A 20,349-nucleotide genomic window follows, 5' to 3' on the forward strand; every position below is an offset into this window, starting at 1 on the left:
ATAAAAGTCTTCTTCCTTTCCAGGAACTTGCAACTCAAAGAAATGTTGGAGGAACTTCAAGCAATTTTTTTGAGCCACTTTCTTCTTTTATTTAAAAAAAAATGGTTGTTGTACAATCAAAAATACAATCAATTGTATTACAATTATAATTATTAATAATGTTCCACCCAATCACTGTAAAAACCATGGACGGTGTCGTTTCACACCTTTCTGTTCTATAGAGATGAAGTCAAAAATTCCTCTGCCATTTTGTCAAATTTGGAGGCAGAGTCTGTGCAGTAGCAACATGAGTCAAAGTCAGGTACACCTACTCATCTGGTAGGCTGCCTTCCTGTCCCAATACCAAGGTCCATTGTGTCGCTAAGTCTGTCAATCACTTCATTCCCAAGTGTATCTACGCCTTTTTACGAAACAGTAGAATCATATTTTTCTTTCAGCTGCTCCCATTAGGGGTTGCCATAGAGGATCATCCAGATCCGTATATTTGATTTGGCATAGTTTTTTTTTTTTAAACACCAGATGCCCTTCCTGACACAACCCTCCCCAGTCTATCTGGGCTTGGGACTGGCGTTAAGTATGCACTGGATTGTGCAACCCAGGTGGCTGTGTATTTTACAAAATAGTAGAACAGCATTTTAAGAACTAATTTCTGGGGGAACATTTTTAAATGTGCAGATATCAGCATAGGGAAAACTGACTTTGCCCGAAGTCAGCTGGGATTGGTTCCAGCTTCCCCTGTAATCCTGATGGATAAGCAGTAAAGATAATGGATGGTTCCACCAAATAGGGATGAAATGTCAGAAGAGACATTTACAATTATTTAGTTAAAACTTCTAAATTCCAAAGAAATTGTTAGGGGTTTAGGTACTTTTTGGTTTAGTAATGTCTAGTTAAATTTTGACACGTTTTTCATAAAAACTGCACAAAAGATATGCCTATGTAGTTTATCCACTATAAACTATATCTCCTCTTTATTACCTTCGTATAAAGTTGGCATGCTTGTTATGAGGTTTGATTGTTGCTTGTTGACATGGAAAACAAACTAAAGCATAAAGTGTGTGTTCAGAAAACTTGAGACAGTCAAAAAAAACAAATTAAAAAAAAAAACACAGTCAGTACTGTTGCAGAAATAGCAGTTTGCTGTATCTGTGCACAGATCAGTGTACAAATCTAATCGTATTGTTTTCCTCATTACCCCTTTCCAACAAGCCCACTAGCTCTTTAAAAATAAAACAAAATCAACTCAAAGATGGTCTGGTCAGACTACTGGTCAGCCCAAGACGGAATTTTCAGCAGGAAAATTATGTTTATTGTCAGTGAACCTTCTTCCTTAAAAAGAGCCAATTTTCTTGTTGGTGAAGGCACAATGCGAAAAAAAAAAAATCCAGATATGTGCAGACATAACAAACCACCCCCTCTGCAACAAACCTGACTGTTTTTTGACTAATGTCACAAATAGTCTCCAAATAGACACATGCTTTATTTTTCTCACCATGTGAAATTTGGCAATCGTATTTCATAACTGTCAACTTGATATGAAAAAAGGTAATACAGAGGAGATATGATTTATTGTGGATTACATACATGGGCATATCTGTAACAACACAGCAGCTTTACAAGTTTTGTATTCCATAACATACTGTCTATTGTACAGTGCAACATTTTGGTTAATATCTTACTAATACAACAAATCACTTCGGCTTAGACCCAAATTAAAGTTAAGGGTTGTGGACTGGAATGGAAATAAACCACAATCCAGATTAGCTAAACTTCAGGTGAGCTAGCTATCAAGTGGAGCCTAAAAGGTTTCCTATTGGCTATATAGTACATTACACAAGATGATGATAACGATTAACATATAAACGAGGCTGGACTCAAACCTTTGTCATGCTTGTTAACCTTCACGCACTGGTTATTAATCTTCTGAAAGTAAAGTCTCATCATCACCTGTTAATAACATCCATAACCTAAATACATTTGAGAGTTACTGGAGCCAAATATCATAGATTATTTGCAGTGTTTTTTTCCCCAAAAAATTGTAACAGTGGATTTATTTTTCAAATCCATGTTGGAAATGTCATCTTATTTCATCAGAGTTGTTTCACCTTTATTAAAAAAAAAAAGCCAAGTCAAAGTCCTTCTAAGGTTCACTCTGCAGCCATCTTGGCAACAAACCAAATAACTTGGCAGGTATTTTCAGTGATACAAGGCCCATCTACTTGAATAGGGGAAACCTCCATGTCTCAGAAATGGACTGACAAACACATTTAAAATTGCTATTAAAATCAGACTAATACTCTAAATAAAGTGGGGTCTTCAGGTTGCTCCAGCTAATGTAAATGCTCATTTCTCTATAATAGAGCAATGTGCCCTACAGTGCTGTGAAAAAAAGTATTTCTTCCATTTTTACATATGTCACAATCAGATCTTATAACAATATTTAATATATGACAAAGACCTGATTAAACAAAATATAGTTTTTTAAATGATCATTTAGTGTGGGAAAATAGTTATCCAACACCAACTGGCCCATGAAAATGTAACTGCCCCATTAGTTACTCCAACAATCAAATGAACTATATTTGATTGATAATTGGGTTGAATTAGATTAGATTACACACTTGATTACTGCTAGCCTTGAATCTAAGCATCACTTAAATAGAACTTTTCCAGCAAAATGAAGTAGACTATAAGGTCTCAACAAGAAGCACACTATGCCGCAATCAAAAGAAATTCTGGATGAGATGAGAAAGAAATTTATTGAAATATATATCAGTCTGAAAAGAGTTAGAAAGACATTTATAAAACTCTTTGATTCAAACTATAGTGAGTGCCATTATCTCCAAAAAGGCGAGTGGCTGGAAGAAAATGCTGAAAGAGAATATCTGGTCATCACGAGTCCATGACGTGAAGCTTAGGCACAACTGCACTATGCAGTTAGACAACAATCCAAAGCACAACAGCAAGTCCACTCCCGAATAGTTCAAAAGAAATAAGGTTTTGGAATGACCTAGTACTGACTTCAACCCCAGAGATGCTGTAGCAGGACCTTAAACAGGCAGTTCCTGCTAGAAAGCCCAACACCGTGACTGAATTAAAGCCATTCTGCAAAGAAGAGTGGGCCCAAACTCCACAGCAATGCCAGACACTGATCTCCAGTGATCTGAAGAATTTGGTCAAAGGTGACACAAACAGTTAAGTTCGGGGGGCAATTTGGTTTACATGGGTGATCGGTGTTGCATAATCTTTTTTCCTGCAATAAATGAAGTGACCAATTAAAAACTGTTTCTCCTTATTTTGTATGAGGATCTGAAACCTTTTAGTGTGTTAAAAAACACAGAAATAGAATCAATCATGAGAGGAGCCAGGTATTATTTCTCAGCACTGTATATCTGGATATGCATCAGTGTAAGAATATGATGTCATTTTTTTTTTTACCAAAATCTTTACCAAACCAACAGACAAAGAACACAGTTGCCATGTTGACCTTTACGCGCTGCCCCATTCATTTTAAAAACAGTGGCCTGTCTCTGCACTCTGGCCTGGTCTTGTATCACTAGAAATTACTGCCTGGGACAGTTGCCAAGGTAGTTTGTACCGTTTGTGTACCCACAAGTCAAGTCTGTAAACCTAGCGACGGAGAAGGAAACCTTTCAGAGGCCTGGTGACAAACATTCCATAGGAGCATCTTTGTATGTGATGCTCCTGTACAGAGATTAATTACACAAAATAATTTATCATTCCTTTTTTTCTGTTACTACAGTGTTACTTGAGATATTATTGTGTTAAACAGTAAGAATAGAGTCCAAATCAAGAGTTTTAAAATGATCGATCTTTACACTGTCTCATTTTCGCTTGTGGTATCAACCCTTTGGCCTCTGGTTGTGTGGACTTAACTCATCTTCAGTGTTCCATTTAAATCTTTTTATTCTCATGCTTCAGATTTCAATTTATCCCAGATTGATGTTTCCAGCAAACATGGTGATGAGGAGGATAATGGAAAAGCCGGTTAGCAGGCCAACATTTTGGAACAGAAAAAATAAGATCTTTCCTTTGCGGCCTCTGGCATGTGTGGTCATTATTTCATTCATCTCTGGAAACTAAAATCAGCCACAAAGCGAAGGTTAAAGTAAACAATAATACTGCATTATAGAAACTCAATATCATACAGTTTATTTTAAGATGTAATATTGTATGTGCCTTACCATGTCTGCCAGGGCAATGTAAAGAAACATTCCACCAGCAATGGCAAAGATGGCATTTGGAGCGAAGCTGCTGCCCAGCAAGATGCCCAGCACCAAGCCGAGGTAACAGCACATAGCAGAGAGCAGGTTAAAAAACACTGCCTGAGGGACACTCATACCAGAGCTCAAGAGAATCACAAAGTCACCTAGAGACAGGCAAGGGGGGGGACGGACGGAGAGAAAGAATGTAATTGGGCAGTTAGAAACAAACACAATATTCATCATTTGCTAAACTTAACCTGCCTAGATGCAAATGATACTCCTCAGAAGCCGAGGACTTTGGTCTTACCTAGCTCATGAGGAAACTCTTCACAAACAATGGCTATGGAGGTACTGAAGCCAGCGAGAAGAGAGAGCGTGAAGGAAGCTCCAATGGCTAGTCCATCTATAAAATTATGCAATCCATCACTCAGAGTGATCATCCAAGCTACAGTTTTTATGCTCGACACTGGTTCCCCTCGCAGCCAGCGACATCCCACAAGCATGCATGTCTCCTAAACATAAGCAGGGACACACACAAAACAATTGTGAAGTGGTGTACAGGGGAGAAAAAAAAAAAAAAAACTCTGGCATTAAGGACATTGATTACTACAGAAAAAAAAATTGACACCAGATGAAAACAGTGAGATATATTTCTCAAATTTGTAAACTCCTATGAACACTTTTTTTCCCCAAAATTTTTAACAGCCTTTAAAATCCTAAAAGCAACCAATGATTATTTGACAGCCCTAGGAGGCCACATGTAAATGTTTTTGCTAGTTCTCTGATGGGTTTGCTTGGATTCTTACAGCCTGATACTGAACTTCATACTGAGAGTTAATAGCAACAGGTGCAACCAAATCCAAATAGTTTTTAAATTTCAGGTGTCCTAACTTGACAATTTATCTGCTTGTACATTAAATAACTGCGAGTCAGCTTAGTGGTTAGCGTATCCGCCTCTCGACTGTGACATCATGAGTTCTACTCGCGGCTGGATCATACCAAAGACCATCATAAAAATGGTACCTATTGCCATCTTTCGAGGCATGCCGCAATACAGATGTGAATAGGGAGTCAAACTCTCACAGTTACCAGAGGATTAGCCCCCTACTGTAACCCTAGCTATACGAGAGCCTGAGGGCTACTGAACCAGAGATCGGCGACACCCGATGTGGCATGGGAAGGACTTGAGACATAAAATAATGAGGGAATAACACACACCTGGCCATGGATTTGTAATTTTCCAATTAATTTTTGGCTTTGAGGCAGCACACATATTTGTGCCCAATTTGGATATAATAAATAATATTAAAGCTGAAAGTCTGCACTTTGAGATCATGTTATTTACTTTCAACTTGGGGGAAACCATGGCTTAATGGTTAGTGAAGTAGCTTTGGGACCAAAAGGTCACTGGTCGGATTCCCTGGAACAACAGAAATGGTTAAAGTGCCCTTGAGCAAGGCACCTAACTTCCAACTGCTCTCCAGGCTGCTCTGGGTATGTCGCTCTGCCTAAGAGCGTCTTCTAAATTCCTGTAACGTAATGTAACTTCAATATACTGGGATGGACAGCTTAAAAAAAAAATTCCGACTTTGTCAATGTCCAAATATTTATGGACCTGAGTATGTCTAATTTTCCATTTCTGAGGAAAAATACTTGAAAAAAAAAAGTACTCTCACAGCTCAAGGTCTTATTAAATGAAAATTATCTGGTTTCAGATCATAACACTGAAATAGCATTAGTGAAAGTAATAAAATGATGTGACATGCAGGCAACATGTTCCACAATTTGGATTTATACCACAGTGCTGTCAGATTCTCAAATCATAAGGTGTGGATTCATTTTCCACAGTGGTGATGGCTGTAACATTAATGATAGGTTTATATTAAAGGCAGGGTAGGTCATTTTTAGAAGCATTTTTTGTTATAATTTCTTGAAATTTTCTTTACATCCCACCAGCAATTAATACATGAAAAGCTCGGACAATAAAAGAAAAAAAAACTGTGGCAGTCACAGGGCTGTAAAAAGCTCATCCAATCATATCATTTGGTCGGAATTAAATGATTCAACGGCCTGCCTACCTGTCTACCTACCCACCTGCGCGCACACTGCTCCTGCACACATTGCATGTGACCAGATTCCTCCAAGTCTAGGCAGACTTACTGCAGACATGTTGCTAAAGCAATGACCTAATGGTTAGAGATGCAGCTTTGGGACTAAAAGGATGCTGGTTCGATTCCCCGGATCAGCAGGAATGGTTGAAATGCCCTTGAGCAAATCAACTGCTGCTCTGGGTATGTTGTATATCGCTCTGGATAAGAGCGTCTGCTAAATGCCTATAATATAATGTAAAGCTAGCGAGCTAGTCAATAGCTGTGAGTACCAACAATAGTCATTTACATTTATGATAATGTTAGGTGTTTTCTTATCTGTGAATGAGACATGATGTAGTTGGATATGATGACGACATGTTACACTCCTCTCCCCAACTCGTCCTCCAGGCAGTGAGCAGAGTTTGAGGGCTCAAGGAAAGGGGGGTGAGATTTTTCAGTTGGAAACTTTCAAAATCTAACTTGCTCTTGCTAGTTTCTCCAAAATGACCAACCCTGCCATTAATCTGCATATTCTAAAGATGATTGTTTCTATAGTAGCAATTCATTCACAGGGACTTGTATGTTGGACACTCCACATAAAGCCTTATAATAAATGGATTAAGACACGTTATTTAACAAAGAATTAAGATTTTAAGAATTTATTAAGAGAGAAGAAAAAGAAGCAGGTAAAGAAATGACTGATTATAGCTACTATATAACGTAGGGTGATGATAGCACATTTCTTGTGGATATTCCAGAATATCAAATGCAACTATAAACTGTTAAAAGGTGTGGTGTCTATCATTAATGAATTACAAGTTGTAAATGTTGGCAAATCATGCCATACCACACCATCCATTTATGACAGCATGGCCTGAGGTTTGTGTTCCTGATGTTCCTTATTTGACTGCTGTATTTAACATTATACACCATGTGGCCAAAAGTTTGTGGACACCCGTCCATGACACCCATATGTGCTTTTTGAACATCCCATTTAGTCCTCCTTTGCTGTTATGATGACCTCAACTCTTATGGAAAGGATTCCCACTAGATTTTGGAGCATAGCTGTGGGGATTTGTGGTCTTTCATCCACAAAAGCACTAGTGTGGTCAGACACTGATGCTGGGTGAGGAGGCCTAGTATGGCAGGTACTAGTTAGAACTGAAGTTCATCCCAAAGGTGTTCATTGGAGTTGAGGTCAGGGCTCTGTGCAAGCCAAACCATGTAGGTCTTCATGGACCTCGCTTTGTACACAGGGGCATCATCATGCTGGAACAGGTTTGGGCTCTGTAGTTCCAGTGAAGGGAAATCGTAATGCTACAGCATTCAAAGGCATCTGATAGAATTGTGTGATTCAAATTTTGTGGCAATAGTTTGTGGAAGATCCACATATGGGTATGATGGTCAGGTGTCCACATACTTTTGGCCATATAATGTAGATGAGAAAGTTATCTATTTAACTGTAAGACAATATTTTTCTAAATACAGGTAAGCATGTCTCAGGTAAGCATGATGTTCTCTGAGGTGTGCCACAAGGCTCTGTACTTTGACCACTTATTTTCTTTTTATGTTACCATTGGGTCAGATTATTAAAGTGCATGGAAACAATTTTAACTGCTATGCACATTATAAACAACAATTTGCAGTGATAGATGTCATTACTCTTGATAAGACATGTCTGTTCAGCATTGCTGGATGGATGAATCATATTTTTAAACTAAATTAATTCAAGATGGAAATGCATGTAAGTGGCAGTGAACAAAGAAGGAAAAAAGACATACAGTACAACAGATATGCAAATCTGGCTCTACATATAAAAACTGAAGTTAGAAATCTTGGTGTGATTCTTGATTTCTGAAGAAAACAAGCTCATATTAGATCACTTTAATCTTAACTCTACTTGACTGCCAATTACCTTTAGAACTGATTATATAATTTTACAAACAGTTCTTCAATCCTAATGCTTCCAGATCTTTGGTGCATAAAAACCAAAAGCTGTTTCACCACTCCTTTTAATTTTCATATTCCAGATAATCTCAAGACACAATTTGGAACATAGTTTGACAGATAGTTCAGGAATGCCTGATGACTCCGTTCTTTGAAATCATTTACAACCCCAAATCAGAAAAAGTTGGGATAGTATGGAAAATGGAAGCAGTGATTTCTAAATTTACTTTGACTTGTATTTCATTGGGTGGCACGATGGTCTAGTGGTTAGCACCGTCACTTCACAGCAAGAAAGTTCTGGGTTCAAGCCCAGTGGCCGATGGGGCCTTTCTGTGTGGAGTTTGCATGTTCTCCCCATGTCTGTGTGGGTTTCCTCCAGGTGCTCCAGTTTCCCCCACAATCCAAAGACATGCAGGTTAGGTTAATTGGTGGCTCTAAATTGGCCGTAGTTGTGAATGGTTGGTTGTCTCCATGTGTCAGTCCTGCGATGATCTGGCGACTTGTCCAGGGTGTACCCCACCTCTTGCCTATAGTCAGCGGGGATAGGCCCCAGCTTGCCCACGACCCTGTACAGGATAAGTGGTTACGGATAACGGATGGATGCATTTCATTGCAGACGGTATGAACCTAAGATCTTTCATGTTTGTCTGGTCAAATTCATTTCATTTGTTAATATACATCCATTACTGCGTTTCAGGCCTGTAACAAATTCCAAAAAAATTGTGATGGGGTAATTTAGGGCTAGTAATGAGGTAAAACAATAAAATAATGATTTGGTTTGAAACAGGTGATGTCAACAGGTGATTGCAATCATGATTTGGTACAAAAGCAGTATCCAAGAAAGGCTGAATCTTTGAGGAGCAAAGATGGGCTGAGGATCTCCAGTTTGTCAACAAATGCATAAGAAAATATTTGAAATATTTAAAAACGGGCGGCACGGTGGCGTAGTGGTTAGCGCTGTCGCCTCACAGCAAGAAGGTCCGGGTTTGAGCCCGGATAGAAGGATAAAGCGGCTACAGATAATGAGATGAGATATTTAAAAACAATGTTCCTCAAAGAAAGATATGAAGGGATTTGGATATTTCACCCTCTATGGTGCATAATAACATTAAATGATTCAAAGAATCAGAAGGGATTTTGGTGCATAAAGGGCAAGGGCACAAGCCTAAGCTGAACAGCTGTGATCTCTGATCCCTCAGACAACACTGCATCAAGAACCGTCATTCATCTATAGTTGATATAACCACATGGGCTCAGGATTACTTTGGCAAACCTTTGTCCAGCATGACAATACAGAGTTACATCCACAAATGCCATTTAAAACTTTACTGTGCAAAAAGGAAGCCTTATATTAACTGTGTCCAGAAGTGCAGTCAACTTCTCTGGGCTCAGAGGTATCTGGAATGAACCATCACATAATGGAAATGTGTATTGTGGTCAGACAAATCAGTATTCCAGGTCTTTTGGAAGAAATAGATAACATATGCTCTGGACCAAAGACGAAAAAGACCATCCAGACTGTTATCAGCAACAAGTCCAAAAGCCATGGTCTGTCATATGGGGTTGTGTCAGTGCCCTTGGCAAAGGTAACTCACATTGAGGTTTTGGAGCAACTTCAAGATGACATCTTTTCCAGAGATATTTCAACAAGACAATGCAAAACCACATTCTGCACACATTACAAAGGCATGGCTGTGGAACATCTGTGATCTCGGATTCCTCAGATGGTGCTGCATCAAGAACCATCATTCATCTATAGTTGATATAATCACATGGGCTCAGGATTACTTTGGCAAACCTTTGTCCAGCACGACAATACAGAGTTACATCCACAAATGCCATTTAACTTTACTGTGCAAAAAGGAAGCCTTATGTTAACTGTGCCCAGAAGTGCCATCGATTTCTCTGGGCTCAGAAGTATCTGGATGGACAGTCACATAATGGAAATGTGTATTGTGGTCAGACGAATCAGTATTCCAGGTCTTTTGGAAGAAATGGATGTCATGTGCTCCGGACCAAAGATGAAAAAGACCATCCCGACTGTTACCAGCGACGAGTCCAAAAGCCAGGGTTCGTCATAGTATGGGGTTGTGTCAGTGCCCTTGGCAAAGGTAATTTACATTGAGGTTTTGGAGCAACTTCAAGATGACGCCTTTTCCAGGGATATTTCAACAAGACAATGCAAAACCACATTCCGCACACATTACAAAGGCATGGCTGTGGAGGAAGAGGGTGCCTGTCCCCTCTGTCCTGAATAGAGAATGTGTGGTTAATTTTGAAATGAAAAATGACGACGACTCCGTACTGTTTCACAACTTAAGACCTGTTTGCAGGAAGAATGGAACAAAATAAAACCTGAAATGCTTCATCACTTGGTATCTTCAGTCCCTAAACATCTTTTAAGTGTTGTGAGAACAACTGGTAACATTATAAAGTGGTAAATACGGTTTTAACTTTTTTAAAATATGTTGCAGTTATCAAAATTGCAATAAGTTATTTTGAAAAAAGTCATGAGGTAAAAGATCAAATGCGCTGTTGTATTGTTTTGAGTGCAATACGGGTCAAAGACTATTTACCAAATATTTTAACATACCGTCCCAACTTTTTCTGATTTGGGGTTGTATTTATTATAGGGCTATGACACAAGATGAGACACACAGTACAAATATAAAACAAAACCATAAAGATATATTAAAAAATAAATAAAAAAAAGATAAAATGTTAAACTAAGAAAAAATGTGAAGGCTCACTGTGGCAGAAAGTAAACATTATATATTGCACAGATATATAAAAAGTGAAAATGCTTTAATATGTTTTGTTAATCATTATTCACTAAACCATTTATCTGATAACACCAACTTGATGTACCAATACACTACAAGTCAGCTTTCTAAACATGAGATAAAGTATACAGTAAATGTAGGACAAAGAACATTTAGTGTGTGCCAGCATCCAATACTCAGATTATCTTCTGAGCCATGAGTAATGCTGAAGGAATGAGGAACTTGGGGCTAATTTTTGTAAAAATCTAATATTTGTTCAGGGTAAGATGTGTGATAATACGTACAAGCAGTCAGTGATACCTGTTCATTGGTCGGGTTTGTGGTTGGCTGGCTTGGTTTCTCATTGGGGCTGTTTGGTAGGACCTCATGGTTGACATTATCTGTGATGACATCGCTTGCCATGGTGTTTATGATAACGTCATTGCTGAAGCTGGTGATGGTTACATCATTAGTCTGCAGTGAAGGGAAGTGGTTGTGGCAATGCTGCAAAGAGGGAGAAACAGAAGGCACAGTGAGCTCTTACTCTGCCTCCAATAACTGGTTTTGAATCCAGATGTAGCTGAATTCTTACCTCCGGATCTGCTTTCAGTGCTATTTTTAAGACTTTTTCTGTAAAGTACAGGAGGTAGAATCCTCCAAAAATCCCAACTGCATTTGACACATAGTTATCAGCTTTCGGGTCAAATCCAAGAGCCTGTTTATTTATTAAAAACAAAAATATATAGATGTTCAGGTTATTGATGTAGAAATTATTATAACACGATTCAGTGGTTTGGGCTCAAATTTTTTTTTTCTTTTTCCCTCCAATTGACCCACTGTCTATTTGGATTATTTTACTATAAAAAGTATTTACTCTGATGAATCTCTGATTATTCTTCTGCTCCTTCCTGCTTCCATCTTACCTCAGGAATAAGTTGAAGTACAGCATTGGAGAATAATGTTCCTATGGCCACCCCAATGAAGTAGGTTAGCACTTTTGGGAAGTAGGATTTCTTAGTGAAGGGAACCAAGAGTAACCCCAATAGAGAAGCCAAGTTAATTAATGTCACAGCCAAGAAACTATAGCCCCAAACTGAAAAAAAGACACAGATACCAATTATAGACACGATCAAAAACACAAACTAGAATCACTGCATGGGACTTCACTGAAGAATAGACATTAAACCACCATCCTGGCAGTAAAGTAACATTTCCTTGTACTTTTTCCTTCACAAAAATCCACTACTAAAGATTTGGAAATCTTCATATGAATTAGTGATAGGACACAAAGCTTCCTCCATTTAGTGAGAACTGAGAAGGTGATAAAGTCTATAGTCCTGCTCGATATCACCTGTACTCTACACTGCTTCTGGGGAGTGTACACCAACACTTATGGCAATATCAATCTCAAATAATTCAAATGACTTAAAAAAAAAAAAAAACTCCAGCTTTATTCAATTTCTTGACTTATTTAGAGACCCAAACAATGCATGAGCATCATACATAGAGTTTTTTTAAATAAATAAAAATCCAGCTTTGTTCAATTTCTCGATTTATTTAGCACCCCCAAACAATGCATTTGCATCATACATAGAGGGTTTTAAAAACAAACAAACAAACAAACAAACAAACAAACAAACAAACAAACAAACAAACAAAAAACCCTCCAGCTTTATTCAATTTCTTGACTTATTTAGAGTCCCAGACAATGCATGACCATCATACATAGAGGGTTTAAAAAATAAATAAATAATAATAATAAATATCCAGCTTTGTTCAATTTCTTGACTTATTTAGCGACCCAAACAATGCATGAGCATCATACATGGAGGGTTTAAAAAATAATCATTAAAAAAGAAATCCGGCTTTATTCAATTTCTTGACTTATTTAGAGTTCCAAACAATGCATGAGCATCATACATAGAGGGTTTTAAAAACAAACAAACAAAACAAACCTCCAGCTTTGTTCAATTTCTTGACTTATTTAGAGTCCCAAACAATGCATGAGCATCATAAATGGAGGGTTTTTAAAAAAAATCATTAAAAAAAAAATCCAGCTTTGCTCAATTTCTAGACTTATTTAGAGACCCAAACAAACAATGCATGAGCATCATACATAGAGGGTTTTTAATAAATAAATAAATCCAGCTTTATTCAATTTATTGACTTATTTAATGACCCAAACAAACAATGCATGAACATCATACATGGATGGTTTAACATAAATAAATAAAAACACCTCATGGCATGCCTCAATGAAATAAAGCTAGGATTAACCAGTAGGAATGGGGGGATGCACAAAGTGACCACATTCACCTGTGTAGTAATCCTCAAATGGTAGCCACTGAGAAGTAGAGGACACAGCTAGGTGGTACAGTAATGAAAATACTGGTTTAAAAAAAGTGCATCCTGGGAAACAGAAAATAAGTTGTGGTTTTGTATGCACTCACCTTGAAGATCAATGTTTCCACTTGAGGGGGTCATGTAAGGACAAGAAGGGAGCAGAACCTGAGTAAGAACAGCTGGGCAGATGAGGTCTAACTGATCTACAGTCAGCTCAGATGCATTAGAGAGCCCAAAGGCATCCAGGAGATCTGGGGCAGACAAACACTGCACAAGTTTGTGAAATTAGTCAAATAGAATCTCTAAACAAAAAGACTCGAATATGGGAATAATGTCGATATTAGATGTAAAGCCCATCAGCTTCACCTCAGCACTCCTCAGGGGATTCTCCTCATGATCTACTGATGCTGGAGCTCGGCGGGAGGTGATGAGCTTTAAAAAGTCCTCCAAGTTTGTCTTCGACAGCGAGTTGTTAGCGCCGTAAAAGCTCAAAACGTCGCGAAGAAAAGGTTCACCCATGTTCCTGATTTATTTTATATCCTATTATTATTTCCCTCAGAAGGCGCGCGCGCAGCAAAACCGACCGAGACGACTCCCCGACTTGAAGGCGACTGAAAGACGTGAATCCGCCAGTTACTCGGATTTATAACCTACGAAGTCTGGCATCAGTGCAGGAGCTCAAACAGCTCACTCTCTGCCTTTTTTTTTTAATCTCTGATGTAGTCAGAACAAAGTCCTAAGGAATGAGCCACAATAAAGGAGTTGTGCACCCGGGGCGCTGCGGGTTCGAATCCCAGCAGTGATGGCGAAATCGAGAGACGGCCAAAGATCAGCTGTTCGTGGCCCATCGGCTCTTCTTTACACAGGTAAACCTTCAGGCTCAGCGATGTCAAAAGACCCTTTGTTACTCTGTTCCCAACCTCTCTGGTGTAACATGGTCCGTGTTGACAGAGTGAATGGGCCAGGCTTACAGGTAAATCTGTTCCCACTTTAATCTATTAAACCATTTTCTGTGCTTTGGCATTTTTAGTCAGAAGGATAACACCACATAGCAAAACACACATTCCTTCAAAAACATTAAAAGTTCAGAACAACTTGATTTTTGGATCATAACTTTTTTTTTTTAAAGGTTACAAGTAGAATCACTTTCTGAATCTCATCTCATCATCTCTAGCCGCTTTATCCTGTTCTATAGGTCGCAGGCAAGCTGGAGCCTATCCCAGCTGACTATGGGCGAAAAGCGGGGTACACCCTGGACAAGTCGCCAGGTCATCACAGGGCTGACACAGACAACCATTCACACTCACAGTCAATTTAGAGTCACCAGTTAACCTAACCTGCATGTCTTTGGACTGTGGGGGAAACCGGAGCACCTGGAGGAAACCCACACGGACACGGGGAGAACATGCAAACTCCACACAGAAAGGCCCTCGCCGGCCCCGGGGCTCGAACCCGGACCTTCTTGCTGTGAGGCGATAGCGCTAACCACTACACCACCGTGCCGCCCACTTTCTGAAACTAGAATCCTTTAATGTTAGAGTACATGTTTCTCTAAAAGTGCCCAGAATCATTCATTCATTCAACAAATCAGTGGATCCAGAGACCATCCCAAGAACACTGAAAAAAGAAAGAATTTCATCACACACTTGTGAAATTTCCTCTCTGCATTTAACCCATCTGAAGCAGTGAACACACACACCTACCCAGAGCAGTGGGCAGCCGTGCTAACAGCACCCAGGGAGCTAGGTGCCTCGCTCAAAGCCGTCCCAAATTAACCTAAACTGCATGTCTTTGGATTGTGGGGGAAACCCACACAGACATGGGAGAACATGCAAACTCCACACAGAAAGGCCGTTGCCGGCCACGAACCCAGAACATTCTTGCTGTGAGGCAACCGTGCTAACCACTTACACCACCGTACCACCCACAAGACAGCAATACACCACTGGTCTGCAATCTGAACCTATGCACACACATTCATTCATATACACGCTCAATTCTAGGGCCATTTTATAGCAAGATACACTCTCAGAAAACAAAGTACATTATTGTCCCTTTACGGATACAATGGCTCGTCACTGGGGCAGTACCCTGTAAGATAAGGTGACCAGATTTCTGAGAAGAAAACCAGGGGCATTTTCAGTTCGGCGGTGAAAATATCATTAAAACATCTAATGTTTTCATCTTGGCGATGCAGTGGTGTAGTGGTTAGCACTGTTGCCTCACAGCAAGAAGGTTCTGGGTTCAAGCCCAGCGGCCGGCAAGGGCCTTTCTGTGTGGAGTTTGCATGTTCTCCCCATATCTGCGTGGGTTTTCTCCGGGTGCTCTGGTTTCCCCAAAGGCATACAGGTTAGGCTAATTGGTGGTTCTAAATTGACCAAGTGCAAATGGTTGTTTGTCTCTATGTGTGAGCCCTGCAATAATCTGGTGACTTGTCCAGGGTGTACCCTGCCTCTCACCCCCAGTCAGCTGGAATAGGCTTCTGCGACCCTGTAGAATAGGATAAGTGGCTACGGATGATGGATGGATGTTTTCATCTTTGTAATAAAAGGGTTACTTCTGTTTTTCATGTGTTTTGATCATGCATTGCATAAAAAGTGGAATTTTCCTCACTGAGTGCACTGTAGGTCGATTCTGCAACTGCTTGAGGTTAACATTAATTAAAGATAATGTGAAAATCTCTGGTATGGGTACGTGGTTTAGCTTTATAGACTCTTAAGTTGTAGGCTAGCTGAAATAGATGTTTTAGACCCATGAAAGTAAATATATTAAATTAATTACCATGTATGCTGCTTGTAATGGACAATGTATTTAAAAATATACAAAACACACAATTTAAATGAACATTTTACTTCAATCGAAGCAATTTTAAGGTATGGTCACTTATTATTATTGAGGATACAAATGATTCCTGATCTCCCATAGCCTAAATTGTAGCCATAGCTGAATTGACGACCGAGCCTAAACGAGTAGCCTTCATTAAAATGCGTCGTCCGCTACACATCACAAAAAAAATTAAACAAAAAGTTACTAACACTTTGGTTGCATTACCATAAACTTACAGCTTTACATAGCCAGCTACTCTGTGGAATAACACCAATTTGTGTGCAAGTTAGCTTATGCCGTTGAACTGTTACAATTTTACCCCAGCTGGATTTCTGTTACAGCAACGCTACATCTAGCAACAACTTCAGCTGGCTGACTGGCGCTGCACCGAGCTTTCTCCTACTAGCATTGGCCGCAGTAGGCTACGGTTTGTTAGGTCAACCGCTACATCTCAATACAGTGTGACAAGCAATGTTATGTCATATACAATATTGCAAACTGTAGCTTACACATTTAAAGGCTAAATAACATAGATGACAAACAATGTCACTTAGGCCTACAAGAAAAGACAATGGTTCACCTGTCCAGGAGCAGATGAAGTGATCTGTCAAAGCTGAATGAATGACTTTAGTTTAGGCAAAGATTCTAGTGCAGGGCGGAGCCAGGAAAATGGGAAGGGGAGGGGGCATCAACCCAGTAAGGCTGGGAGTCCGGGGGCTGCCAGAAGCCCCCAGAAGCTCTGCAGTTTTTAAATGCCCAGAGATGCATTTTGAGCTGTCAGAGACACGTCGTCAATGAAATCTCTGAAAGAAAATTACCATATCAAAAATATGTTTTAAAAATAGGAACTTTCAAACTTAGTGTGCCCCCCCCCAAATCCGCTCCAGTTGCGCTCCGCTAAAAATGTTCCTCAGCTCCACCAATCAAAATACTGGAAAGGCTATCACCAGAGGTGTTCTAGAACATCTCTGCTATCGGCCTGAGATCCACAAGACAATACGCAAGGCGTCTGCTGAAATCTGGTAGATGTTTTGGTCTGGTATTTTTCCGGGTCTGTCGATCATGGTTAAAAATGGGGATGTCTGGTCACCCTGCTCCAAGTTAGGCCACGGGTGGCACAGTGGTGTAGTGGTTGGCACGGTCACCTCACAGCAAGAAGGTTCTGGGTTTGAGTCCAGCAGCCAACAGGGGCCTTTCTGTGTGGAGTTTGCATGTTCTCCCTGTGTCTGTGTGGGTTTCCTCCGGGTGCTCTGGTTTCCCCCACAGTTCAAAGTTCTAACATGGGGCAGCCATGACCTGAGGTAAGGCTGAAGTGTCCTTGAGCAAAGCACCTAACCCCCAACTGCTCCCTGGGTGCTGTAGCATAGCTGCCCACTGCTCTGGGTATGTGTGTGCTCATTACTCACTTGCGTGTGCATTAGGGTTATGACTAATTTTAGATTTTTAAGCCTGTGGGTTTAAATGATGAACTTTAGCCTAAAACTCACAAAAATAAACTTTTGTTCATACATTGAAAAAACCTCCCGCACCTTAAGTAATTTACTATTTAAACAACAAAAAATGACTCCTGCAAACCCCACAAAAGCCTCACATTGCTAAAACAGCAAATTAAGTCATAGAATTGTCTGTAAACCAAATATATTTTCAAAACGAACCAGTACATTGGCAGAAGTTAGAAATAATATATTATTGAAGATCTGCAGCAAAGGGTTTCAAATGTCTGAATTAGTGTTGATAAATTTACTGTTCAGATATTTGTCAGTTTTGCAAGTGGCATGGATCTGCTCCATCAGCTTTACACCTCGCTCAGCCACTATATTGGAGCGAGGCACATCAAGCAATGAAGGTTCCTTTACCCAATGAATGGTGAAGCATTTCACAGCTTTGGAACACTTAAGTTCTGAGATGGCCGAAAGCAGGTAATCGTAAACATTCTGTGAATAGTGCCGATTAGAAAACCAGACCTGTGCCCATGTGGTTGCAATGAAATTGCAAATGAGTTACAAGTTCTCTCTCCACTTGGAAAGGAGGAAAAAGGCAATTAATGCAAAAATTCCTCTTGAATTCCATCTGGCACTGTGAAGTGAAGGCAGTTTGCACCATTTGATTTGAGGCCATTTTACTTCTTTTTGGTAAAACTTGTATGCTTCACAGAGTTCAAAGAGGAACTTGAAATCATCCCTCCATCCAGGATTCTCGCGCTCGGGCAACGTATTTATCAAAAGTGAGGTGATGTTGGGTGCGGGAGGTTTTTGCATGACCCAATAAAAATAACTTCAAAAAAGTTATATATGAGTAAAAGTTCACCAAATGCAACATCAGGAAAGTAGAAATTTTGAAAAAACACTTTCACAGTCGCCCTGTGATGACCTGGCGACTTGTCCAGGGTGTACCCCGCCTTTCGCCCGTAGTCAGCTGGGATAGGCTCCAGCTTGCCTGCGACCCTGTAGAACAGGATAAAGCGGCTAGAGATAATGAGATGAGACTTTCACAGTCATAACCCTAGTGTGCATGTGTGTGTTCACTGCTTCAGATGGGTTAAATCCAGAGGAGGAATTTCACTGTGTTCTTAAGTCTGTGCTTGAGTGTACGTGTGATAAAGGCTTCTTCTTCTTGTACCCTTTATATACACTGCTTGGGAACATGCGAGGGTAAGTCAAAAAGTCCTAATTGAAAAAAAGAAAAAAATTATGAAAATAAAGCTATTTCTCTACATATCCTCCACTTAAGTCTAAACACTTCTGCAAGCGGTGAATTCCTTCTTTGTAGAATTCTGAGGAATGTCTTTCGTACCTTTTGAAATTATAGCATCTGTCTTAGAACTTTTGACTTGCCCTCGTATATGTACCTTTTTGACACGACAAAGGGTACACATGGCTACCTTGAGGTCCATTAACGATCCTAGGGAGTACATTAGTGTAGATTGTACCCTGGGGGACAGATATGAACTCCTCCTGTACCCCTATTTGACAGTGTATTTTTGGGAGATGGGAGGAAACCAAAGAACCTGGAGGAAATCCACACAGGAGCGCATGTGAAACTCCACACAGACAGTAGCCCAGAGCTCACAGGGACCCCAGAGCTGTGAGGTGGCAACACTACCCCCTATACCCCACAGTACAGAATCAATGCATTCAAAACAAGTGTTGCCAGGCAAAACAAACCTCACCTAGCAGCACTTATTTTATACCTATATGTTGATAATGGTAATATTTCTCAGCCATCAGCTGTCCGGTTATAGTCCTATGAAAATCCATGACCTTGAGTTTGACATTTCAAAGCCATAGGTCATGGCAGGAACTGAAAGCCCATATAAGGAGTCCTGTATGTTGATGGTAAACATCTGGCTATCATTAACCATTTTAAAGTTGTAGCCCTTTGAAAACCCATGACCTTCAGTTTGACCTTTCAAGGTCACTCAAAGTCAAAGATCATGGTGCCAAATGAAAGCCCATATGGCACTTCCTATAAGTTGATAATGGTAAATATCTGTCTACTATCAACTGGTTTCAAGTTACAGCCCTCTGAAAATCAATGACCTTGAGTTTGACCTTTCAAGGTCAAAGATCATGGTGCCAAATGAAAGGCCATATGGGAGTTCCTATAATAAACATTTGTCTATCGACAACCATTTTTGAGTTATAATTGAAAATGTTATTTTGACCAAAAGGTTGACCTTTCCGGTGACCTTGACCCGATTACCCCCAAAATTTAATCAGGTAATCTACGGACCATTGCCCACCTACCCTGAAAATTTGAAATCAATTGGTGCAACCGTGTAGATGCTAGATTGTTAACAGACAGACACACAAATAAAACAAACCGATTACAATACCTCGCCCCGCTTACTCTGTCGCGGGCGAGGTAATAATGAACAACAGTAAACACACTGCATACATGTCTGGACATTCACACCAACACAACATGCACTCAGTAGATGTCTCGGAGGGAAGTAATGTGCAGCTTGGTAGTGAATTCCTGAACGGTGACTGCTCCCCATTTTGTGAAATACACAGTGTATTTCTCAGATACCATCAAGAAACCATTAGCATCGAAGAAACCAGGAATGTCGTCCACATCCAGCCATACAAACAGCGCAGGAGATGAGCAATAGAGATTCACCATGATCCTCCTCCCAGTATCCTTTACAGTGAA

At 39.9% G+C, this 20,349-nt stretch overlaps 2 protein-coding genes across 2 annotated transcripts in view; both read right to left on the reverse strand.

The window, feature by feature from the left end:
* Positions 1-3,327: 3,327 nt before the first annotated feature.
* slc39a8 (solute carrier family 39 member 8) lies at positions 3,328-15,620 on the reverse strand. The gene is made up of 8 exons (XM_060925654.1): positions 13,735-15,620; positions 13,476-13,635; positions 11,949-12,118; positions 11,618-11,740; positions 11,347-11,529; positions 4,534-4,738; positions 4,206-4,390; positions 3,328-4,100 (listed from the first exon to the last, which is right to left on the reverse strand). The coding sequence occupies exons 1-8, from the start codon at positions 13,885-13,887 to the stop codon at positions 3,951-3,953; spliced, it is 1,329 nt and encodes a 442-aa protein (XP_060781637.1). The 5' UTR covers positions 13,888-15,620; the 3' UTR covers positions 3,328-3,950.
* Positions 15,621-16,202: 582 nt separating this feature from the next.
* manba (mannosidase, beta A, lysosomal) overlaps positions 16,203-20,349 on the reverse strand; it is a 33,233-nt gene continuing 29,086 nt past the window's right edge. Inside the window, 1 exon segment of the mRNA XM_060925655.1 lies at positions 16,203-20,349. Within this exon segment, the coding sequence (XP_060781638.1) occupies positions 20,125-20,349 (225 nt within the window). The 3' untranslated portion in view covers positions 16,203-20,124.

The sequence above is a fragment of the Neoarius graeffei genome, chromosome 7 (genome assembly GCF_027579695.1).
Source record: "Neoarius graeffei isolate fNeoGra1 chromosome 7, fNeoGra1.pri, whole genome shotgun sequence".
Taxonomy (NCBI): Eukaryota; Metazoa; Chordata; class Actinopteri; order Siluriformes; family Ariidae; genus Neoarius; species Neoarius graeffei.